The 25,546-nt window shown below is 30.8% G+C and overlaps 1 protein-coding gene across 1 annotated transcript in view; it reads right to left on the bottom strand.

Moving 5' to 3' along the window:
- The window catches only part of LOC127710160 (RNA helicase aquarius-like), a 53,693-nt gene extending 28,599 nt beyond the window's left edge, over window positions 1-25,094 (bottom strand). Inside the window, exons 1-20 of the mRNA XM_052215894.1 lie at window positions 25,043-25,094; window positions 21,544-21,661; window positions 20,997-21,056; window positions 20,323-20,363; window positions 19,262-19,297; window positions 17,992-18,037; window positions 15,968-16,042; window positions 14,709-14,840; window positions 13,188-13,256; window positions 11,625-11,802; window positions 9,389-9,567; window positions 8,598-8,711; window positions 6,313-6,416; window positions 5,957-6,059; window positions 3,752-3,872; window positions 3,180-3,272; window positions 2,597-2,645; window positions 2,062-2,140; window positions 1,545-1,644; window positions 785-952 (exon numbers count right to left, since the gene is read on the bottom strand). Coding sequence (XP_052071854.1) covers window positions 785-952; window positions 1,545-1,644; window positions 2,062-2,140; window positions 2,597-2,645; window positions 3,180-3,272; window positions 3,752-3,872; window positions 5,957-6,059; window positions 6,313-6,416; window positions 8,598-8,711; window positions 9,389-9,567; window positions 11,625-11,802; window positions 13,188-13,256; window positions 14,709-14,840; window positions 15,968-16,042; window positions 17,992-18,037; window positions 19,262-19,297; window positions 20,323-20,363; window positions 20,997-21,056; window positions 21,544-21,609 — 1,813 coding nt within the window. The 5' untranslated portion in view covers window positions 21,610-21,661; window positions 25,043-25,094. The remainder of the gene's footprint in view (window positions 1-784; window positions 953-1,544; window positions 1,645-2,061; window positions 2,141-2,596; window positions 2,646-3,179; window positions 3,273-3,751; window positions 3,873-5,956; window positions 6,060-6,312; window positions 6,417-8,597; window positions 8,712-9,388; window positions 9,568-11,624; window positions 11,803-13,187; window positions 13,257-14,708; window positions 14,841-15,967; window positions 16,043-17,991; window positions 18,038-19,261; window positions 19,298-20,322; window positions 20,364-20,996; window positions 21,057-21,543; window positions 21,662-25,042) is intronic.
- Between the last annotated feature and the right edge of the window lie 452 nt (window positions 25,095-25,546).

Here is a 25,546-nt window from a genome sequence, read left to right as displayed (position 1 = left end):
GACTTTGGAAGTAAAACAGTTCCATCCTTATGTAAAACAGTCCTTAATATATCTATCACATTAATGTTTGAAGGGTCTTAAGCTAATACAAATCATATTAGTCAGTATGAAACGGCAAAACGGAACGAACAATAACCGATTACGTTTTGTAGTTTACAAATCGTAAGCTGGTTTATGGTTGTCTTTTTTACTATTTTTGTATCGTTTCAATTAAGCAGATACCAGTTTATTTCAACCAATGCATTGAAAAGAAACGAGAAATTTGTAATGAAGCGTTTAGTTTTTAAATTTATCAGTATTAATTTGATATTGAATAGAAATAACTTATTAATATGGATGAGTTAAAATTATTAGTTTGAAAAATCATAAGAGCGCCCTCTACAATAGCAATAACAAAGATGGCGGAACGTAAACAAACCACCTCGCCCGCGAAATTGAACTTTTTCTCTTATTTCTTGCTTATTGTACTCTATAGTCCGCACCCCGTTTGGAAGGTCCAATTTTGGAGAATAAAACCGCGGCCTACACAAGCCTTTTAACAGTAATTGATTGTTGGTGTTTTAACGCCACTTTTAAGCGCCACTTTTGGGCTATTTCATAGGGTCAGTTTTTATGGGTGGAGGAAGCCGGAGTGCCCAGAGAAAACCACCGACCTTCGATAGGAAAACTGACAATCCTATTCAATTAAGATTGGAGTCGAGTGCACCCACACGAGTGGGGTTCGAACTCACAACCTCAGTGTGGGTACTACTAATAGATTTGATATTATATTTCAAATATATACCTTCCTCAATAACTTTGCCTTCTGCATCCAACATGCCCTCTATTTCACATCCTCTGACGTATGTCAGTCCAACTTGTGGTATAAATGGTTCTTTGTGGTTATATTTGTGACTCATTGGAACAGTTGGTCGTAGTGTTATTAGGAAAGCAACATCATGTTTCCTTAAACCTACAAATAATGTCCATTTAAGATAAATCTATTGTGACAAATATTAATTTTATGAACATATATTTCCATTTATCTGACTTAACTTGTAAAATTAAAGTGTTTCTCTGATATAAGGAACAAAAAAAAATCTGTTTTCAAATATTTTCATGGCGAATAAAATAGAGGATGGAAATGGGAGAATGTGTCAAAGAGACAATAACCAAACCAAAGCATTGTTTTATATACTATTTGAAACCTGAAACTAAATGTAGCATTTGACATGAATATCTGAAAATCCATTAACAAATTCTATGCATCCGTTCTGAAATTCTCAATTTAAATGACAAAATTAATTCTTTAAGAGTTTGATCAAATACAGATGTAGTAATGCATCAGATTCCATCTAAAGCTAAAAAAAAATTTGGCATAGACAAAGCCAACTTAGTTTATGTAAAACATTTATAATTTTCATTTTCAACTTATTTTAAAAGACCACATCATCTACATATCTCTAAATATTATCAAATGTTTACGCATGACAGTGTTTCACAAAGTAATAAAACAATTTCACCAATGAAAACAAATTCTATATCTATAAGACACAATAACATACCTTCCCATTCTGCTTTAATTTCTGGTCTAACACTAAGACTGACAGTAACGTCTGCTCTCACTTGTGAAGGATGACTCTCACCAACCAGGGGTTTAGATACCTAAAAATAAATATCGTAAGCTTCTTTTCCAAGATAACAACCATCATAATGATATTACAAAAAAAATGAAAAAAGAAAACTAATTTCATTTGGTTAAAAGTTAAGTCACTTGTATATGAATTGGATTATTTTCTTTAAAATCATATTTCTTAAGCTGTAGAAATATTTTCAAAATCTTAGCTCAATAAAATATGAGAGAGGTTTAATAGTTCTCAACTTCCTAAAATGTGTACAGATACCACCTCGCAACATGATAATGTTGGTAGGCATATTTGCATAATTATATTCCATCAATATTTTGAATCAATTTGTGACAGTTTTGGAAGTTGTGGCATAGTATTTCTTACAAAATAATATAATATCAAGACAAATTAAAGACTTGTAAAATTCACTCTACATATTATAATTAAGTTTTACCTCAACAACATTAAATTCTGATATAGGTTGTGCCATCCTTGCCCATCCACCAAACAAACAGCTACCATCTTCTGATTGCCTGTAAAATGTCAAGTAAAATAATCTTTAACTCAAAGAACGATTTTCAATAGATTTTTAACAATAAAAGCATATATAATCAATATTTTTCACTATTCTTTTAACTACCATATAAATTTGTACAGAAGTTATAAGGCTAACAGAAATTTGCTGTTATCTTATCAAATAAGTTTATGTGATATATACCAAAACTGATAGCAGATCTTTGCAATTTTTTCTAAATTTTCAAAGCCATTAAAATTTTTGACAAACAATATGGAGCATTTTGCTTTTTTTTTGTTCAGAGCAATGATTTTACCATTATGCAACATCCTTTTTGAATTGTTTCATTGTAGTATGTTAAAATCTTGTCAACATTCATATATACTATCACCCCTATAGGCAGGCAGGACAACCAACATGGTACTGTACTAATATTTACAGTTCAAAGGAAAAGTGGGAATTAAAAAAGCCTTACCAAGGTTTCATATGTGAGATAGCATCTTCTATGTCTTGCCTGATTTCATCTGAAATAAAAACATTTGAGATTAAAACAAGTGTTCTCCCCAAGGTGTTATTTTACCATGGTACGGTATCAGAATAGATTTTGTGATAAAATGTAACATGAATGTGGTGTTTTAATTTTTGGGGAAACAGTGCTATTTCAATCCCATGGTGCTTTCGAAAAATGCTGTGGAGAGCACTTTTACTAACTAAAGGCTTCTATTTGTATCTGTATACCTGTCAAACATCTGATACACCAGTAGTTTTCTAATTTCAAGTAAAAAATATTTATGTATATCTTAGTTCTGAGTGTCATTGAACTGAAGTTAGTTTTATTTTTTTCAAATTCATTTAATTTGAACAGAAGTAGTTGCTTATTTTCAAATTACAGTTTCAGTGTAATAAATATTCAGTTTTTGCTATAAATTGTAAGACAGATAAAATAAGATGCTCAAAATGGCAATGTTATATTCTTCCTAATTATAATTTTTTGCTTTTTGTTAAACAATGCTTTTTCAACCACATTTGTTTAAAATATAAAAACATCACAAACTTACATGTAGACTCAAGTCTAAACAGGTGGAAATTCTTCAATAAGTAGTCATGTAATGTCAGAAACTGTAGATTTAATTTAGGTAGTGCTAAACAACCTGTAAAATATGTCTTATATAAGAATCTGTAGATAGAGGTAATGATTAAGAATCGTTTCATATAAAATTCTTAATTTCATCATGGATTTTCTTCTTTCTCTTTTTTTGTTTTTTTGTTCCTGTGTATTTGGCATTTCTTTAGAACATTAACTATATGACTTTTAGAATTTTTTTCTGCATGTCATTTTGAGATTTATTTTTGATACAGAATAAACAAAGAATTAGTGGCTCATTGTATATGGCATATTACCATCATATCTGATGTGATCAGGAATATTTATAAGTACATTGCATTCAAAAACTTTCAAACAAAACTAAAAATATGTGTTTCTACAGTCACTTTCTGAGGAGGTTGGGCGAGATAGAAATAAATCAGTCCATGGCAACCATTAGAAATTTGACTAAGAATTGCTTTTGAAAGTTTATTGATATTTATATTGAAAGAATTATGTATACAATATTTTATAAAAATTTCCTACCATCTCCAGAATAAAATTCTGTAGGGACAATATTTTCATCCCAGATAATCTCTTCTGTTGGATAAAGTGGCATCTCATTGAGTTGTTCTAACTGGGACTTCCTCTTAGCATGCTTTGATATCTGTAAAACAAATTATATAGTTAGAGGGAAACATTGCATAAACATCTCTGCACAATACACAATCAATACTAGTTATACAGAGTTTTTTTTATTTAGTTAATGATATTTAAGCTACCCACCTTACAGATTCCTAATACCTTTTCTTTTGGTTTTTAACTTTAAAAAGTAATATACTTTTGGATCAACACCCATTTTGAAAATGTTGGATCTTTCACTGATAGAAATAGTAAATTCAATGCTGTGATCAGTGGTAATGATTTATTCAATAATATTAATTATCGCTATTTTACGAAATTTTCCTTTGATCTTACTGACTGATAATGTCCTTTCTCAGCACAGTAGAGTGATATGAAAAATTATCGCTAGAAACTAAGGGCGCACATGCCGTTGTCAATGAAATTAACAAAGTCGTCATAGGTAAAATAGCGATAAACAGATTATCATTGGTCATCTCAACTCGATTGCTTTTCTCACTTTCGCTGTACCGGCACAATTGAGAAAATCAATCTCGTTGAGATGACAAACAATAATCTATAACTATACCAATTTTACTGCACCATATGTGCATATCGACAATTAATGTCAAAATACACTTTGAAACTTTTATGCTATATGTTATTTAGAATTGTTCACTTGTAGTGTACTAAATTTGTGATAAGAAGAGAAATGACTTTAAAGGGCTATAGTTTTATTTTACTTTTCAATTTATAAACATCCTAGAAGAATATGGATTCTTAAGACTAGAAAATTTACAAACACAAAATGATAATGTTAAAGTATAGATTGCAACAAAATGAATAAAATGCTCCCCTGGGCACAGCTTGATATGACCGCAGAGGTCAAACCCTGAACAGTTGGGGCAAGTATGGACACAACATTCAAGCTTGATACAGCACTGAACTTGGATTGTGATTAAATATTTGACACAGCATAGGTTTCTGACACAGAATGAATGTGGTCTAAGAACTTAAAAATTTCTAATTTACCTATTCAAATCATATCATTATAATTCCGTTTATATATAAATCAGAAATAACCAATTTAAAATGGAAAATTTTAAAGAAAAAAAAGAAAAAAAAGGAAAAAAAAATCCCTCCCCCAAATTTTTTGAACCCCCTTATGATTCATAATCCCCCAAACTCAATCACAGCCTTCCCTTTGTGGTATGGTACCTTGCAGTACAATTTCAGAGAGATCCATACACTTGAACACAAGTTATTGTCTGGAAAATAGAAAAATGCTTGTTTTTAGGCCCCTTTTTGGCCCCAAATTCCTTAACGTTTAGGGCAATTACCCCCAAACTCAAACCCAGCTTTCCCTTTGTGATATGGAACCTTGTAGTACAATTTCATAAAGATCCATACAATTACACACAAGTTATTGTCCTGAAACTAGAAAAATGCTTGTTTTTTGCCCCTAATTCCTAAAATTTTGAGGCAATTACCCCCAAAATCAATCCCAGCCTTCCCTTTGTGGTATGGTACCTTGCAGTACAATTTCAGAGAGATCCATACACTTGAACACAAGTTATTGTCTGGAAACTAGAAAAATGCTTATTTTTGGCCCCTTATTCCTAAATGTTTTGGGCAATTACCCCCAAACTCAATCCCAGCATTCCCTTTGTGATATGGAACCTTGTAGTACAATTTCAGAAAGATCCATACACTTACACACAAGTTATTGTCATGAAACTAGAAAAATGCTTGTTTTTTGCCCCTTTTTTGGCCCCTAATTCCTAAAATTTTGAGGCAATTACCCCCAAAATCACTCCCAGCATTCCCTTTGTGATATGGAACCTTGTGGTACAATATCAGAGAGATCCATACACTAACACACAAGTTATGTCTGGAAGTTACAAAAATACTTATTTTTGGCCCCTTTTTGGCCCCTTATTCCTTAACTTTTGGTAACCCAATCCCAACCTTCCTTTTGTGGTTTTGAACCTTATTGTAAAATTTCATAGAAATCCATTCACTTACACTAAAGTTAGAGTGCAAAAACCAATGTGTCTTCGGACAACGACGACGAAGCCAACGTCATACCAATATACGACCGTAATTTTGCGGTCGTATAAAAATACTTACTAAAACTTCCATCAGATATTGTTTGTCTTTAATACAGTTTTCCTCTGTATCAGGTTGAGGTAGTTCATGTGCATAGGCCAAAAGTTTATGTAAATTTGCTGAGCTGTCAATGAAAATAAACATATATACAGTATTTATTTAGTACAGGAATATATGTGCAATTGCAAGGAAGTACATTAAGTCAAAGTCTACTGTAGGATATTAAATAATGTTCAATGTGTAAGTAACTCAGTAAATGCATAAAAACAAACAATTATGCAAAAATTTCAGTCCAATCCAATGCAATATTAATTGGTATCAAATATGTGTGACTAAGGGACAAAGAGAATTGATGAACTAATAAGGATGAAATATACCTGTGTGGTTCAAAATACTTTATAAGTGATTTCTTGCTATCAACACTGGCAATATTAGCTATGGCAAAATTCTGAAGATCTGGAAAATGTTTAAAGGCCATTTTCTGGAAAAAAAGAAAGATATATTAGATAAACATATTGAACAAATATTTCAAATAATTCTTTCAGATTTTCATTTCCCTCATAAGCTAATCAGTAATTATGCATATTTTCCCCACATTATGCAGCTTCTGCAGTAACCCAAACATTAAACAAGCATAGATTTCAAAAATTTACTTGTCTTTCCCAAGTCAGTTGCTTTAAAATTTCAATACTGTGGATTCATTATTATTTGTTGGGACACCAATTTTCGTGGAATTCATGGATACAGATGAACCACGAATTTCAATGTTCAACGAAATGCAAATTTTCTACAAGCTTGTATGCAGACGTTGTCCAAACCACGAAATCAAATATCTACGAAAATGCAAATTTTCCTCAATCCACGAAAATTGATACCCACGAAAATAAATGAATCCACAGTAAGTAAATACAGCCATGAATTTTAAAGAGTATTTCTTTACATAAGCTGTTGCTCCCAGAATAACACACTGACACAAAGTGGAAATGATCAAAGCCTATAAGATCCTAACTTATGGAAAATTAATGTCATCTGGAAACCATCCATTTTATAATGTTGAGTGGTTAATGTGATAAGATTTTTCGAAATAAAAGTTGAATTACCTTTTATAGAAGATAATTATATCATAAAATTATGTGATCTTAGCTCACAGCAAACAAAGGTAATGTTACTAAATTTAAAGGTTCTACTCAAAAGCATTAAAGCTATCATCAAGAAATTCTTTTAACCATTTCAAAACAAAGCAAAAGGCACAACTCTATTACCGGTACGTCAATAGGGCAACAGTAAAAAATGCTCCATGATGACCTATGGTTGCTAACTTCTACATCATTTGGTCTCTGGTGAAGGGTTGTCTCTTTGACAATCATTCCACATCCATCCTCTTATTTTCATATTGACGTGCATTTCATGGCAGGTAGTATTTTGCAAATTTATAAGTCCTAATCTGAAGTAAACTAAAGTTTTTATCTGGAAACAAGTTTAACCCTTTTGAGATAATTCATGAGACACAACAATGAAATGTAAATGGCAGGAAACAGTGATTCTAAGAGTAGGTAAAAAATTTGTCAAACTTTAAGGTTCTGTTCTAAAGAAGGGACAGATATAGCTGCAGAAATTTACTTCACAAATTCTGTAGGGGAGCATTAAACTTACATTCAGAAAAATTATGATATTATAGAGTTGAATTTCTACATACATTGTATTAAAATTAATACATTCACATTACCGTCTTTTGGTGTGTATAGTACACAGGTTTTTACCCAGGGATAGATTACTGAAAAGGGGGTGCATATTTATGTATGGCTACACTGTTCTTTAAACTTTTTTTCAGGTCCGAATTCTGACCAAGAAACCAGGTGGTCTGGAGGAAAATATTTTCGTAGCATAAACTTAATTGTTGTTATGTTTTACATGTATATTTGTACCTTCTTGTATCTGATTTGTAATGTTATATGCAAATAGAAATCATTTAAATGCTTTAGTAGTTGTTTTTTGCGTTTTCTTGAGTTCTCTGTTGCCGTCTGGAAGTTGCATTTGATCATGTTCAAATTGGGAGATGAAGGATTCTGTCCATGGCCAAATTAGTGTAGGTGTAGTGTTTCTCAAGTTTATTACTTACTTTGTATATGTGTTCTAACAAGGAATACAGAAGGTAAATGAATGAAAATTGAATGAAACACGCTTGTTTAATGAAATTGACCGATATTGTTTCTTTACTTTTGAAGTATCAGGTGATCACGTCATATGACTTTTAACGTTGTAAAGTTGAATAAGGTGATGATTTTAAACACATTTTTACTTTGTGACATTTTAAAAACCTTCATACAAATCATTACTGCAGACATGTCAATGCCATCTTGTAAATTGTACGAATTTGATTAAGGAACAAAATTAATCTGTCAATTGATTTGTTTTGACAACGATCAGACTTCCTAATTGATATTCAATAAGTATGATAATCTGAATTAAAGGCTTCAATGAGTACCAAAAAACAATAAATAAAATTAGCAGAGATTAATATTTATTTCAGCACTAATTCATTAACATAAATATTACAATTTATTTATCTATTGTGTATTTCAGATTACTTGTAATGATTTCGTATTACTGCGTTTTACACACACCAAAAGACGGTAAAGCAAGTAGAAAAGTATAACTGTACCTGTAATTTGAGTATTCTGTTGTAGTGTATGTCAAGTCTATCGTGAATGGTCAAAGCCTCTCCTGTTGTATCATCTATCTCAAACTCTGTATATGCATTCAACATGTCCAACAACTGCAAAGTAAAATATCAAATTCAAAGAGGTAACCCTTACACTTTGTCTTTGTGTAGGTTTCAGATATATACATGTACTAAATAAAAAAATATTTAAAGAAAAATTATCAATAATCAAGTCTATCCCCACTATTTGTACATGGTTTACATCAATAATCATGACAACTCATTTACAAGAAGCTGACATTCAACATGTCATATAGCTGCAAAAATTTAAAAAAATAACAATGATCAGCCTCTGAGTAAAAATGCACAGCTCCGGAAAAGAAAATTATTACAAGACAAATCTAACAAACACTAAGCTGAATATAACATTTTTCTAAAAATAATTGCAGTCACATAATGACTAGCATAATATGCTATACAAATCCTTGTTTTCAAATGTTGATGCAACTTTTAAGCATAAACATGGGTAAACTTTAAAATAAGTTCATCAATATGTGAGTGTTCATACCCTCTTCATGTGTAACTATTTCACATAACTATTTCACAAAGTTTTATAAAGCAGGTATTTAAGAGCAGAGCTCTACAGTGCCCTAAAGTATTTTCCATCCTGATCTCTCACTCCAACTTTGGTATTAAATAGGGTTTATCCTCTCCTAAGTGAAGGCCATTGTCAAAAGTTTGATAAAGATGTAATGCAAATGGCAAGATCAAATGTATGCTAAGAGACTAACCTCACTAAAAAGCTTTCCTTCTTTTCTCTTCACCAACGGAGACAACTGACATTTAACAACACAATGAGAATGGTCCAAAAGAGCATTGAAAAATCTACGTGTTGGTAGTTGTGCTTCTATATCTATCAGTAACTCTATAAATCTTTCACAATATTGTACTTTGTCAGGTGACACTTTCCCTAAAATATAAAATGACAAATATAGTTTTTAATCATATTTTCACTAGCCTACAATTACAGTTTAAATGAATGATGAAACAAATTATGACAATGATTTCTGAAAATAATATGAGGCAGGAGTTACCTCTGAAAGAGAACTAGTCAGTATTATTTTTTACTTTTTGGTAATCAGATATACAAATTTGTGGAATATCGTATACTCCTTCATGATCTATAAATTTAGTACAAGTTGGTAAAAGTCAGAATTGGTAAAGGTATGAGTTGGTAAAAATCAGGTACCCTTTTTAGAGTATGAGTTAGCATTCAAAGGTACGAGATGACATAGATTCAAATAACACGACAGCCTCCATCATCAGGTTAACTGGGCCTGTGCAAATGACTGAAAACTTAATTAAAAGTTTTTAGACTCACTACTATATAGATTTTCACATTGATTTTCTATTATAATGAGGACATCGTCCTCTATCATTTATTGTTAATGCAAGTTTAAACATTAGATAACTCAAAATTAATGTTTTCTTGCCATTTACTTCTCTTTCTCAACTCATATCAGGAGAGGATATTGTGTTTTATGAACTTTCATCTATTGGTTAGTTTGTTGCAGTTAAGATTTACATTAAAGTACAATTTCAATCCATTAATTCTCAGAGGAAGAATTTCAGGTGTAATAGCATCATAAAAATATTTAGTCACCTTAATGTACATTTTACACACAAAGTTCTCTAAACTTTGGTTCAATTTTGCATTATGGTCCTTATATTTGAAGATGAATGTAATAGAGTTCACCATGACTTTGAATATCTAAATTATTATGTCTTATTTAAGAGAAATAGGTAAGGGAATTTTATGCTTGCAACAGCTACTTCTTAATTTTTAGTTGATTGATTGATTGTTGGTGTTAAAAGGGGCATTAGCTGTCAAATTCTTGTTGGCTGATTTGACTAAAATTCTCATATTTGATTTATAACATACTTAAACGTATATCCAAATTACAATAAGTCTGAAATAAACAATTAACAATGCACGGACTCGATAATATATATCAGCATTTTGTGTGTATTTTAGTCTAGATGCCATCTAATTAACTATTGAGATGACCTCCGAAGACAGCTGACGGTCACATAACCCGATATAAACATAAACATAAATATAAATAGATAGCGACCTCGTGAAATTGGACTTTTTAAGGTCTGTTTGATTTCATGTTATAGGTTAAAAAATAAGTTAATCATCGTTTTAACCTGTATAAGAATGATTTTTTGTAGATCGAATCAGTCAAAAAAAATGGTTCATCCTTGTTTCACTTTCAATGTTGATATTCTTTTCCTTTTAATGGCTGAACAAGACTAATACATACGTAACCAATCTCCAGCAAATAGGTTAAATTGAAGGTCACATGAACATGGATTCAATGAGGTTGAATTATTCACATGCAAGTGAATAATTTATCAGCTGTGTTTCTTAGCTTATTGAACTAAGCTGGCTGCTAAAAGCTAATTATTAATTCACTATTTCACTTTCATTAATGATAGAACAAAAAATAAATCATATTTTTTCTTTTTTTTTATATCTCATAGCTAATGCCCCTTTAAAGCCACATTCAGCACTATTGACTAGATTGTGGCAGTCAGTTTTAGTTGAACGCACCTGCCATGTGCAGGGTTTGAACTCACAACCTCAGTGTTGACAGGCTAGTGATAACTGTAGATAATCTACTTAGACCACTCATCCACTGAAGCCCTCTTTATTATTAGATTGACTGTTTTATTTTGGCTTTCCATACTTATAAAATAATCTTCTGTTGCAAATACCAAATTTATAAACAAATATAAAAAGAGAAAAAGGAAAATATTTTACCATATCTTAGATTTGTTGATGCAACATAAGAGTCAATACCAGTTTCAGCTATATTGTCTATTCATAACGTTTAGAATGAATTCCTCATATTTTCAAGAGGCAGTCAGAGAAAGAACTAAGAAATAGTATATTTAATATGAAACTGATGGCTTTACTTTGAGTGATTCACTTAGGAAAAACAAATTATTACATAAGATTACCTGTTTCCTTTATATCACTTAAAACTTTGTCAAATTTCTTCAGCATTTTTGATAAAAATTCTCGTTCAAAATGAACTTTTGCCCTCTTCTTTTCATCAAGTTTTGCATCATTCTTCTTCAGAAGATTGAAAAATTTCTTATACTTTGGATTTCCTTTGAATAATTCTTCTCTTCTACCCTGAAATAAAGATGTACAATTAGTGCTGCTGTTAACATGATGTTACTAGTAGATTATTTAAATGTCTGCTTTTCAAAAACAAGTCCATGAAATTGGTATTTTTTCTATACATTATACAAACTGTGGATGTAACAAGATTATAAAATGAATGAAAGTTTTAAAATTATTACAAAAACATAAAAAAATGTCTTTGTCTTGACTCAAGGTTATTTAAAGCTTGACATATGACACTTGTCTACTGTTGAAAACCTATAGATGTCATGATTTTTTTGGTGGGAGGGGTGTAATGTGATTGTGTGTATTGTATGGTTAGATGATCCTACAACTGAAAACTGCCTAGAAAAGATTTCCTCTTAAAATCGCAAAAGTATGAAATGTAAGTAATGTTGATCTTCTTTTGAGATAAATCTTATTATTTACTGTATGTAAAATTCAATGATTTGCTCTCTTCCACTTGATATGTTCTCAAACTGACATGTCTTTTTAACTGATTTTTATAGTTCTTATGTTGTGCAGTTACACCACTGTCTCAGGTTGAGGGGAGGGTTGGGCACCCAAAAAGTTATTTAAACCCGCCCATATTCTGTAAGTGTCTGTCCCAAGTCGGGATCCTGTAATTCAGTGGTTGTCATTTGTTGCAGTATTTGTTTTTTGTTTATTGTTTTGTATCTAAATCAGGCCATTAATTTAAAAAAAGTTCACACTCAACTTAATAAAAGCAAACACTAAACAGTCATTTTTTAAGGAAATATTGTTAAATCACACATATAATTTTAAACATTTATCACCACATGTTTATACCAATTATATCAGGTGTTTAACAGGTATATAAGTGATATAGTTCCATCTTTTGGAAATATGTCTGAACAAGATAAATTTAGTTTCATTTTGAAAAGTAATGATACTGACATTTGTACTGTATGTGTAGCTGGAATAAGCGATATGTATGATTCGAACATTCATTTAAAGCAAACATAATGTTGTTAAGAACTGTTGTAGTATTAAAGCTTATTGTAATAACTTGAAGTGATAATATAGTATGAATAACACCTCCACGCAATGTAGATATAAAATATGTGTCTCTTATCATTGAGAAAACATAATTCTGTATATTTGTTTTTTGTTTATTTTTATCTGTTTTTGTATTTGTATTTTGTAAATGTCAGCTGGTATCATTCCTGTATTGGAATTTACACCAATAAAATTATTTGATTTGATTTATAAAAATACAAATATAATGTGTGTCTGTTTCCTGTGATAAATAAGCTATTTTGTAACTTTTACACATTTCCCGTGCTTTTTTGTAACTGCTACAGATAATAAAAGTACTTTTAACTCTTACACATATAAAGGACCTAACAACATCACATGACACAACAACTTACCTGTAATAAATTATTCCAGATAGGTAAGGAAACCAATCTTTGTACTTGTTCTCTGATCAAATCCACTTCCTGATTAAAAAATGTCATAGAATATATATTTTGTTTTAAATTTATAAATCCCGAAAAAAAGATTGGATATGATATTGATTTCATGAGCCAAATTAACATGTTAATCATAACATATCAATGACTAATGAAAGCATTTACATACTGTCAACTCTTCATTGAAATGTTATTATTTTATGACAAATCTTGGAAAATCAATGTCAAAATTAACGTAGGATCACTGATCTCGCCGTCTTTGCTGAATTCTTGTATTCTTCTGTCAAACACTCTTTTTCAATTTGAATGTGTGATTCATAATAAGAGAGTAGAATTCATGCAGCATCAAACATTATAATGAATCAAAGGGACTGTATATATTAAATAGTTTACAGGGGATTCCTGGGAATTACATGGCAATCACAACTTATCCTAAAATAAACTGTTAACACAGAGATATGTCTCACCTATTTGTTATTTTGATAATGCAAATGTTGAAATTAAAATAGCAATACTTTAACATGTAAGTTATGCAAATATTCAAAGTCAATGAACCATGACTGAAGGTACAGGGCTAAACAATCTCCATGGAAATGAGATGTGCCAATGCTAATACAACTGCAAACCAAATACCATTGACTTTTCATAAGTCGTTCCCTTTAAACAAACCTAAACACAAACATTAACTTGTAAACTACGTAAAAGATTCAAAGTCAATGAACCATAATTAGGAGTTGGGGTTATATAATCTCCATGGAAATGAATCTTGCAAATGCCAATACATTTGCATACCAAATATCATTGACTTAACATTAGTGGTTCATCTTAAACTGAACTTATCACAAACTAATACATGTAAACTAAGCAAAAGTTTCAAAGTCAACAGACCATGACTGAGGGGTAGGAACCAAATATTCTCCATGGAAATGAGATGTGCTAATGCTTATACAATTGCATACCAATTATCATTGACCTACCACTAGTGGTTCCCCATAAACTGACCTAATCACAAACTAATACATGCAAACTAAGCAAAGTTTCATAGTCAATAGACCTTAACTGAGGGGGCGGGGCCAAATAATCTTCATGGTAATGAGATGTGCCAATGCTGATACAACTGCATACCAAATATCATTGACCTACCCCTAGTGGTTCACCATGAACTAGACTTAATCACAAAATAATACATTGTTGACGCCGCCGCCGGAAACAGCATACCTTTGTCTTGCTTTTTGACTCTGTCAAAGTGAGACAAAAATCCTCTACCTGTTTTATTGATAGATGGGAAAAAATGCCTTCAACAAAAAACCTTCATTATTCCTTTGATTTCTTTAAATAATGATACAATGGAAATTAAGTATCTAAACAAAATCACCACAAACTAATTTACTGGTAGTAATAAAATCATATATAACTTTCACTATTCTGAGTTATCTACAAATAACAATGACATATAACATATACTATGTCTGAACTTACCAGACTATTGAAACAGTGAATTAGAAAGAGGAGTAACAATGACTGTTCTCTGAAAGGCTTGCCTTCATTTAGACACGCCTGTAACATCTGATGGAAAAAATCAGCAAACTTCTCAGGTCTAGACTTGAATGTCTGAAAAAAAACATTTTAATCAATTATATAATGTATCTCTTTATTTAACATAAGAAAGATTGTTATAATATATACATAAAAATATCAGCTATAAATTTGCAGTGTGCTTGCTTCTGGTCAGTTTTGTCAAACATGTTCACAATGAGACTTTTCTATGCAAAAATACAGAATCATTTAATACTTCATGGCAGCCATTGGCTCATTATTAATTTTAAGTAAAGAATATTTTTACATAATTTTTAGAATTTCTACATATATATGGTCACATTTGATGTGATCATGGGCAGCCATAATTTTTTTTAATACTGATAGGACAAGTCACACTGCCATTAATAATTCATTGTTATAGTCTTAAAAGTAGACTGTGGATACAACAGCTGTATTATCATCCAAGTTTGGAGCTTTTGTATTTATCCCCCAAATTGTTGCCCTTTCCAAAGAAAAGTTGACATTTTTTTTAAATTTAGGGACTGTTTTTCAAAATAAAAACACAAAACTGTGGATTCATTTATTTTTCAAGGGTACCAATTGTTATGGATTGAGAAAAACGTGTACCGGTACTCTCTATGATATCTGAATTCTTGTTTTTCTTTATAAATTTTGCATATAAGCCCCCTTTGGAAAATTGTATTCTGTGGAACACTTGAATTTGGTGTTAACCTATATCCACAAAATCCATAAATATTAGTATCCCATGAATAATAATGAACCCAAAGGACATTTGACTATTTTTTTAAGTAAATTTACCCACACTTAACAATAAAGATGAAACAAAATATTTCAGGATGTCATTTTGTAACAACATGACATAAATTGTAAAAGTTCCATAACCCGTAAATATATGTAAAATTTAAATGGAAATATATCATGGTTAGTTACACTTGATGATCAACAATTCTAAAAAGTATGGAAGCTTCTGGACAAATAAAAATAGTAGTACATGTATAGTACGGTAAACTACACATATTGACAAACAATCCTACTAAGTATGAAAGCTTTTGAACAATTTGTCTTTTAAAATCACTTGTGTACATGAAGATGTCTAAAAAAAACTATGACATATGGCTGTCACTGTCATTCATATTTTAAATGCTGTCTATAATCAAAGCCCTTTCACATAAAATTACCTCCCATTGAGGAACTCTTTCTCTAAATTTTTCATTTACCATGGCAGCTATTGACAACTGATGGGCATAAGTACACTACAAACAAATACAGAAATATAACATTATAAATGGCATCAAAATTATGTAAAAATATACAGGTGTAAACGCAGTTGTCAAAATAAACAGCTTGATATTTTGTAAAAACACTTGTCTTTCTAAGGTGACCTTATGATAAATCTCTAAATTTCTATTGATTTCCGATGTCTATGGGTTGTGGTCCAAGGGTCAGGAAACGGTCATATTTGCCAGTCATGTCCTAAGATGAAACTATTTGTCCTAAACGAGTAATTGGGATTTAGGACAAATTTTATTTTTTTACAGAAGTAATTTCGGTCATTTCATTGACTCAATGTTTGAAATCGGATTTCTAAATCGCCATTTTGCACTTGTGATCACTTGTTTTTGTTTATAATCCCTTTCCTGTAATAAAACTGCCACTACAGTAGTTTGATAATCCTGAGGGCCCTCCTAATATCTATATCAATGCCTCCGGGAAACATTGGCTAATGATCGCTAATCACTTTTTACCTGTGGTTTTAATTCACACCTGACAGTGATCACAAGACCAGAAGAATATCTTTAAAACATTAAAGTTCCCTGACAAGTGTATTCATTATTTATTTACTTTTCATCAAAGACAGTCATCAATTCTGATTTAAAAATTAAATCTAAATTTACGTAGAAAAAAGTATATTTTCATGAGTAACACATGTGCTTTATTTACTATGTAATACGCATGCGTGAAATTGTCTTCAGCAAATTTAATATTCAATCGTAAAATGCAAATTGATTTCATGCTAAATTAAACGAGTGCAACAATTATCTGTTATATTCAAACACTTTTAAAGGTAATGAAATAAAAAAGCCATAAAAAGCCGGTGATTTCCTGTCAATTTGATAAACAAAACAAATCCCGGAAATGAATCCGGAATCATTCTTACTTTAAAATATCGCAAACTTCCGGTTTTAACTTTTGTCAAATCGAAAGAAACGTAAGCAATGTCTGAGAAATTAACCATTTTGAGTCATTAAAATCATTTCAATTTTAGACTGTTGCCTTCCCTAAACTGTCTTTCATGGTAATGGTAAGACATTTACTTAGTAAATGCGATGAAACAGCAATACAAGTTCGTCATGTTCGTTGATGCTATGAATATAGTCAACTTGATATCGACAATTTGAAAAGGGGCACCAACTTTTCAAACATCTCAAAATGACCGAAATTGTCTGGAAAAATTTCCAGATCCTTGTTGTGGTCTCATTGGTGTATACCCCACATTGCTTTTTATTCTTAGTCAATTTGTGGACAAATTCAATAGGGACAACAACAAAAATTTTAGGTTGATTATCTTCCATTCATTCTTTGGCCATGTCATTTAGATCAGACTATAATGAATCAAAGAAAAAGAACAAAGAAAGAAGTACAGTTTGTACCATAATAATGGCCATAATTAAGTTTTTAATGAAAATTTCTCTATATTCTTCGCACAAATCATATTTGCAAAAAATTTTTTTTTACCAATTTTAAAATGAACAGGTGATCCCTTTTCTTTTTTTGTTTAGTTTGGCAAACACGATTTTCTACAATTCCTGTTTAATGCTTAGATGAAGATTGCTTGACCTGAGCTCTGCTTATTTTTTCTTTCTTTTCACATTTGTAAAAATGTCAAAAATCACCTATAACCCACTTTAAAATGACTTCATTATTGTGTACTGTATTTATTTCACAATGTACTTTGTTAGACAAGTCATTAGATAAGTTATAAAATCAGTTCAGAAATAACCACGTATAAGGATGCAACTGTTTTGAAAATCAATACTTAACAAAACAATGCTTGTTTGAATTTTCTTTTCTTTTAAGACTTTAAATTTGCATTTGACAAGAATTGGGGTAGAATTGACAATAGTACTAAGTAGCTTGCCCACTCTTCAACAGTAAATAACTACTGTATACCCGTAACTATTTGAAACCTTTAAAAAATTACCTTTTCTGAATCATAATTTGGCCATAAATAATTTTCTAGATATTGACTGAAATAAAATAAAAAAAACAGAATTATTAGTACAAGAATAAACTATCATCCGAGAGAATCTTACAGGAATAAAAATCCAACCAATTAAAGGCAAGTGTTTTCCTGATCATGCAAAAAAATTGATTTTTTACTTCACTTAATGACCTGCAGCAAGTTGTAAGTTATGCCAGTCATATGTATATCTTCTTTAACTCTTTCTTTTCCAATAATGAAAGCATGTTTTTTCTTGCAGTCCCATTTTTGGGAAAGATGGTTCTAGATGGTGCAAAGAGGTATGTATCAATGTTTTGCCAGGGAACATTTTACACTCTAGTAAACTATTTGAAATTCAGCTAAATATTTTTGCATCCAAGTACAGGCGTTAAAATGTTGATTTACTTTTGAAATAATTCAAATCACAGTATTATTTTAAGTCTGTTAATAAAATACAGTCTTCCAAAGGCTTGTTTTGCTCAGCTGATATCTTTATCTACATGATTAACAATGAAAATCATTATTCTCAAAGGACTGAATCAGCAGGAATGATTTTCTAAATTCTTAGAAAAGATCTTAAAAAAAAGAAGAACTAAATGAGATATTATACAATCATAATCTCAGCTCATTGATTTGCCTTAGTTTTGATTTTTGTAGTACATGTACTAAAACATTCTGGTCACTCAAAAATTAAAGGTTGGCTTGAAAAAATGTTTTATATAATAAAACATTATATAATAATATATATATGTGGCCTAGAAGCACAAGGACATCTGCCTTGTTTGTTTGTTAGTTTGTTAGATGAACATCGATGTGATTTTTATGGAAAACCCATCAACCATTGGTCTTATTGATTTTAGTGATAGATCTGTATCAGGGGAGATAATTTTTTAAACATTTATTGTAGACAATGGATATTTCCAAGTAATGGTAATACAAATGAAAGGAAGACATATTAAGGTGGTACCTAACACTACAGGGAGATAACTCTGTAAAAATCAACTAAACGTTTTAATTACGTTGTATTGTTAAGGAAATATTAAGCTTCTCAATGATCAAAATTAGTGTTTGTCAAACTGCTATATAACCAACGAAATTTTTCTGATAAAGTGGTTGGTTCAAATTTTTTGAATTTTTTATATTTTTGTCAAAGGGTCAAAGTAAACATTTTGTCAAAATTTTATGAAAATTGAACGAGCCAAATTAATATTAGTCAAGGTGTTGGGTACCACCTTAATATGAGTAATACCTGAATTCTAACATCATGCTTCGTCTTGTTGAAAATCTAGAAAAAAAAATCATTAAAAATTATATTATGAAGCTTTGAGTGTAAAGCCACAGTGAAGTTTTACAGCCATACAGAGTAGCTCAAACTGACTTTTTAGTAACATGAAATAAAGGCAAAAGAAAGTCAATATAAATGTTGTCCAACATAACAGCTTTAAAAATGTTTTTTCAACTCTTTGTCTTGTGCTTTTTTTTATGTAACTTTTGTAATTCCAATGTAAGATTAAAAAGGGATAGTTAAGTACTAAAATGTTTATGGTGTCTGTTTCAAGAAAGGAACCCTTTCAGCGGTTGTCTTTATTTATTATCTAAATGTTATTTGTCCTTTGATATGGAATGCAGATATTAAATAGCCTCTGTTAAAATTTATTCACAACTTGTCTAAACATCAGTTTATCATTGTATGGACACTTTTTTTGTTAAAGCCTGTATGTTGACCTTTGGGTGTATTTTTGTTTGTTGTGATGTTGTTGGTTTGGGTCAGGTTCTCACTGAAGTAAGCCTCATATTTCCTTTTACTGTAAATTCAGAAATTATTGTGAGGTTTTTATTAATGCGAATAATGCGACTGGGTGAGTATGGCAATAATAAGAACTAACATTCTGATATCAGGTGCATTTATCTGTATGCAGATTTTCTTGAAATCACAATAACAAACCTAGCATTTTTGTCCTTTCTTAAAAAATTTCAATTCTAAATGCACAAAATAATTTCTGAATTTACAGTATTTGTACTCATGTACTTCAAGCTTTAATATAAAAAAAAACATCTTTAATGAAACTATGAGCAACATACAGACTTGTATCTTAATTATTCAATGTACTGATTTCTTCTATGCATCATATATTTTTTTTTATTTCAGTCCTAATAGGAACCAAATTCTGTCCTTCTTTCACTTTGGTCAGGATTTTCTCATATACTTTTGAAAGAAACTATGCTCTATTAGAAAGTATTTAAATGCCATTTATGCATCATATGTGGTTAATCCATGCATACAGATATATTTTATCCAATTGTACCTACCCAGTATTGACCAGTTCTGTTTTATATATTTCTTCAACCAACTACAAATATAGAAAAACATATTTTGCTGACATGAATCACAAGACAATTTTATATAATACTACCAAAACAAAGTTAAATATAAAAAATGTGAATTAAGAACCTTTCTAGACCTTTATAACAATATAGTGTGACTAAATCAAGAATTTTGCATTAAAATTCTCTGCAGAGACAAAACTGTAAATTCTATTTAATAAAATCATTCACCGAAATTTTACATTCACAAATTATTTGTTTACAACATGACAAAATCACTAAGTTTTTTTGAATACTTAAAATTGTGAATGGAAATCATTTGCACCACCTAAAACATTTATAGAGTAGATGTCATTCATACAGAGACTGGAATTAAATTATCAAAAGTGGCTTTTCTACAATATTTTTGTGATGTGATGTCATAGCTTCTGAAGAATATCTGCTTGTATATTATTTTCCAAACTTAAAACAGATATAAACTGACATCTTAAATTATCTGGTTAATAAAAACTGATGTGAAAAATTGAAACCCTTTATGCCTTTTGTTCTTTTCTTTCAAAAGCTCAATTTTCAAATATTTGAAAATATAAAGCTGCATTCAAATATGACCAGAATAGTATGAAATACATTGTATATATTTACTGGTAGATTAGAAATACCTGTGGTTTAAACTTTGCTCCATTCTTTAAAGCTTCCTGTGACCAATGTAATCCTGCCAACTGCAGTAGAAATTAATGAGATATGGTATACCATCTATTAATACAACTCTAAAACTTAATATCTCATTAAAAAAAACGGATTTCTAGTTCATTATGCCACACCAAATTAATGTCTTGTTCTTCAGAATAGATGTTCCGACTTTTCTAAATTTTTTTTTTTCAGAAATATTTTTACCCAGGCAAGTTTCAAGAGTTTAGTTTTACACGAATGTTTCCGTTGAGAATTTAATTGTGATTTTTGAGTTAAAAGCTTACAAAATAATTTGACTCAAAATCATGAATTTTATCAACAATGTCGATTTTATTGACAAAATTCAAAAGTGTTGAGGCCAAACACTTCATATGCAGACTATGGATACAATCTGTGTTTTATGAAAAAAAAGACAGCAGAAACTATGAGACACTGTTGAAAGTTGAGGTTCAATGTTCAGTTTCATATATTATATTGATGTGGTTTTATATTTAAGATAAAATACTATACATGTACCTGTGTGATATTGTCTTCTTGAATCTGATCAACAGTAAGTGGTCTTGCTTTCTTTGTTTCTGCCATTATATATATTTTCTTTGTTCTACATCAATGACATCTTTTTATAATACCATATCTGGATAATACATTTATAAATTAAGGAAAGAATCCCACAACATCCCAACATCAATGAAGATACAAATCACCCTCCCCAAAAATTGTACCATATTTCTAAATTTTCTAAAAATCAAACTCATCCCAGAATTTTACTAGCCCAAACCTTGCCTTTGAAAGGAAGCAGAATAATTGTAATAATTGAATAAAAACATACTTAAAAAAAAAGATTGGTTGATTGATTGTTGCTGATTAATCGCACTTTCAACACACTTGGCTATATCATATAATATCTATTTGTGGAGGAAGCTGGGGGACCTGGAGAGAATTGACCGTCATCGGGAAAACTGACTACCCAAGTCAATTACAGTCAAATGCACCATATCCTGAATGGCGTTCACACAAATTTGGCAATTGGTTTTCTGGTTTCAATTGTCTCATATTTTGTCATAGGACTTCTATAGCTGACTAATCAGTATTAGTTTAACTCATTGTTGAAGATGCATGTAGTATGTTGTCTTATATTTACTTAAATCAATGTCATTTGGACTCTGATGGATAGTTAACTCATTGGCAATGATATACCACATCTCTTTTTTTTTATAGTGATTACTGTACTGAACTACTTGGCTACTGGGACCCCTTCAAACATAATGATTCCTGATTAAAAAAAAAGACACTGGATATATCTTAAAATCAGGCATACATACATTTACATGTACAAAATATATGTTTTATCAATAGTCAAAACACAACTTCTGTGGATCCCTCATTTAAAGATTAAAAAAAAATTGTTTTTAAATATAAAGTTGGTAATAATTTATAGGAAATTGCCAAATTTCAGAACCATTGAAAACGTGTCAGAAGTTAGAACCAGAATAGATGAGGTGTTGAGACATATCCAGACAATAGCTGTGCTTCATGTACACAATGTAGCGCATATAAATTATCTATAGGACCCTAGGAATCAGCAAAGAGGAAATTTTGAGAATAGTGCAAGAGAAGTAACAGCAGTCGAATTGCATATATGTCCAAAAGAATGTGGGACAACTCTCCCCGACTAATAAGTCAACTCGGATCGTGTAAAAGGTCAACTCGGATCGTTTACAAAATCAATTCACAACGTTTATAATGAAAAGTCAAACAAAGTTTTAAAAGAGGATTTGAACTATTTTATAAATTTAATGATCAAAAACGATTAAATGTTACATTTTACTTGACAGTATCATTTACTGTAATTTCTAATTTCTTTTTCATCATGGTGATTCTATATTTTGAATAAAATCTTCATTAATTCATTAAACAATCTTAATTTATCCATCAAATGAATTCATTATTTATTACAGCCTTCACGATAAACTTTTGAGTCCACAAGCCAGAAGCTCAATTTTTGGAAAATTTTAGTTGGATTCTGTTGGTTTGTAGAGAAAAAATTTACAAGCCTGAAAGCAATTTTACAAGCCTGGGCCGTAGGTCTGAGGTTAAGCGTGAAGACTGTTATCATATGTTTTTTTGTATCTGAGTCTCATTTCATTTTACCTACCTTGTAATCATTAAATTGAATTAAATTGACAATCAATAATGTAAATTTAATTATTCTAATTAAATGATCAAGAATGTGATAATCCAATTACACAAGCTTTTTACTGTAACAGGTTGCTGTATACCACAAAAGACATGACAGTCAATCACCTCCTGAGGATTTATGGACCCTACATGTACCGTTTAGTACATTTTGTCAGTGTTCTGAGATTAACTTTACGTTGTGCTAAGTAAGAACTTGAGTGTTTGGCTAAATGAATTATTAATTTCCATTTAATGAGATGAATCGTACTGTTTAACTTTAGTGCTTTGAAAATATAAACTTTATGAGATAACTTTTCTTTAATATATGTCTGAAGTTTTGTTACTTATGTTACTTGACTCAAAAATGTTTCTATGATGATATAATCAACGAAAACATTACAAAGGTTATTTTCTCATACAGCTTTCAAACAACAGAAATAAAAATTAATCTAGGGAGTGTCATTCAATCTTCAACAATAGACAGATGCATGTTCAGAGTCTTAAAGTTATGATTTTTGAATTATCTATATAGATGTCTTTTCATAGACTGTCCAAGTTGTCTTTTTCCTCATTTAAAGTCAAAACGAGCATAAAAACTTTCCCATTATTCTTTGCATTATAGGAATCCGAGTCTGTTTGCCCAAAAACACGTTTGCTCCTATTCACGTTCACCCCCTTTCACGTTAGCACCTTACACGTAGCACCCTGGGTCCGTTCGCACCCTTTTAATTGGTTTTGTGTTAAATATAGTATCAATCGTTTTTTGGTTAGTGTATTGCTATAAATTTTTTTTTGTTCATTGTTTCAATCAAAATAAAGTATTTTGGTTTGTAAAGTGACTTTCTAAAAAGGTTTTTTTTTTTTGTGTTGAACATTTTTTTAATGTTAAGATACCAAACCAAAACTATTAAACTCAACAACAATAACATTTTGAATCTTCATTGTTTTTACTCATACCATGCTAAATACATGCAGAATTTACATCAAAGCTAGTGAAAATAACAATCACGGTTTTCGAATACATAATAATAACACTAAATTTAGCTGTTTAAAATCCATATAATTAACAGTAATCATACATAATTAACATATAATAATTAATCATCAAATCAATTTAAAACAATATTTCATTTAAAAATTCCCGAATTGAAAATAAAAATATTTTGATATAAACATCTAATAATTCATCAGGTTTTTTAATAAAAAAAAAGGTGCTAACGTGTAGGGTGTGATTGAATGTGTGGGGTTCGAATGTGAATTGGGTGCCAACGGACCCGATACCGCTTTATAGACTGCCCAACTTCTCTTTAGAAACAGTTGTTTTCGTCAAAAACACTCATTAAATCATTTATATAGTCAAACTCTCCTTTATATTTTGATCGAGTTTGCATTATATAGACGGTCTGCGTTGACTTAAAGACAGTCTGAGTAAACTTTATAGACAGTCCGAGTTGAATTATTGACAGTCTGAGTTGTCTTCATAGACGGTTTGAGTTGTCTTTTTTGTAGACGTCAAAATTGTCTCCCAGCAATTGAGAGACATATGGACAATAAGATGGTTGATGAATTAGTCTCAATATTTAAATACAAACTCCATTGGATTATCTCAGCTCTACTTCCAACCACTGAAAAAATCGGTCTAGTTAAATGGTGGATTGCCCCCTGTACTAAAGAAGTGGAACTCCACATAGTCATAGGTCATAGCGGAGGAACGAATATATATAAAGAAAAAGTTGGGAAAAAGTTGGGCAAAGATACAAATGGGTTGAGAGTTCTGGGAAGAATCGAGGTGATTCAGAATAAAAACAATTTCTTCATTTAAACTGACATAACTTACTTTTATTTAAACAAACGATTCGAATCGTCGCATGTAGCGGAAGTTGTGAAGACGTAGTTAATGTCCGAAACAAAACACGGGCATAAAATGCATATACTTCCGGACACATCAGGAGCACCAGAGGTGTTTTCTCTCGTCACAAGATATCGACTCATGTGTTTTTAGAGGTACTCCACTAGCGGATTTAGAGGGGTTTGGGGGGGGGGGGTTCAGGAAAACCCCTCCGCTTGAAAATCTTGAAATATTTTTTGTGAGCAAAAAGCATACAATCACTTAATCATTTCTTTTTTTAATGTTATCTTTATTAAAAATTGAATATTCAGTGAGCACTTAATTGGGTGACACGTTGTCGCTATACTCCGTTAAATACACACATGTCATAATTACATTGGCCTGGGGGGGGGGAATAATTAGAGGATCAAAGGATTTAATTTAGACCACCCAAGGCTGCTATACATGATATCCTATATTTTATTACTTTGTTGGTTTAATAATTAAAACGAC

The sequence above is a fragment of the Mytilus californianus genome, unplaced genomic scaffold (genome assembly GCF_021869535.1).
Source record: "Mytilus californianus isolate M0D057914Y unplaced genomic scaffold, xbMytCali1.0.p SCAF_7, whole genome shotgun sequence".
NCBI classification, from domain to species: Eukaryota; Metazoa; Mollusca; class Bivalvia; order Mytilida; family Mytilidae; genus Mytilus; species Mytilus californianus.
This window is presented reverse-complemented; position numbering and strand designations above follow the sequence as displayed.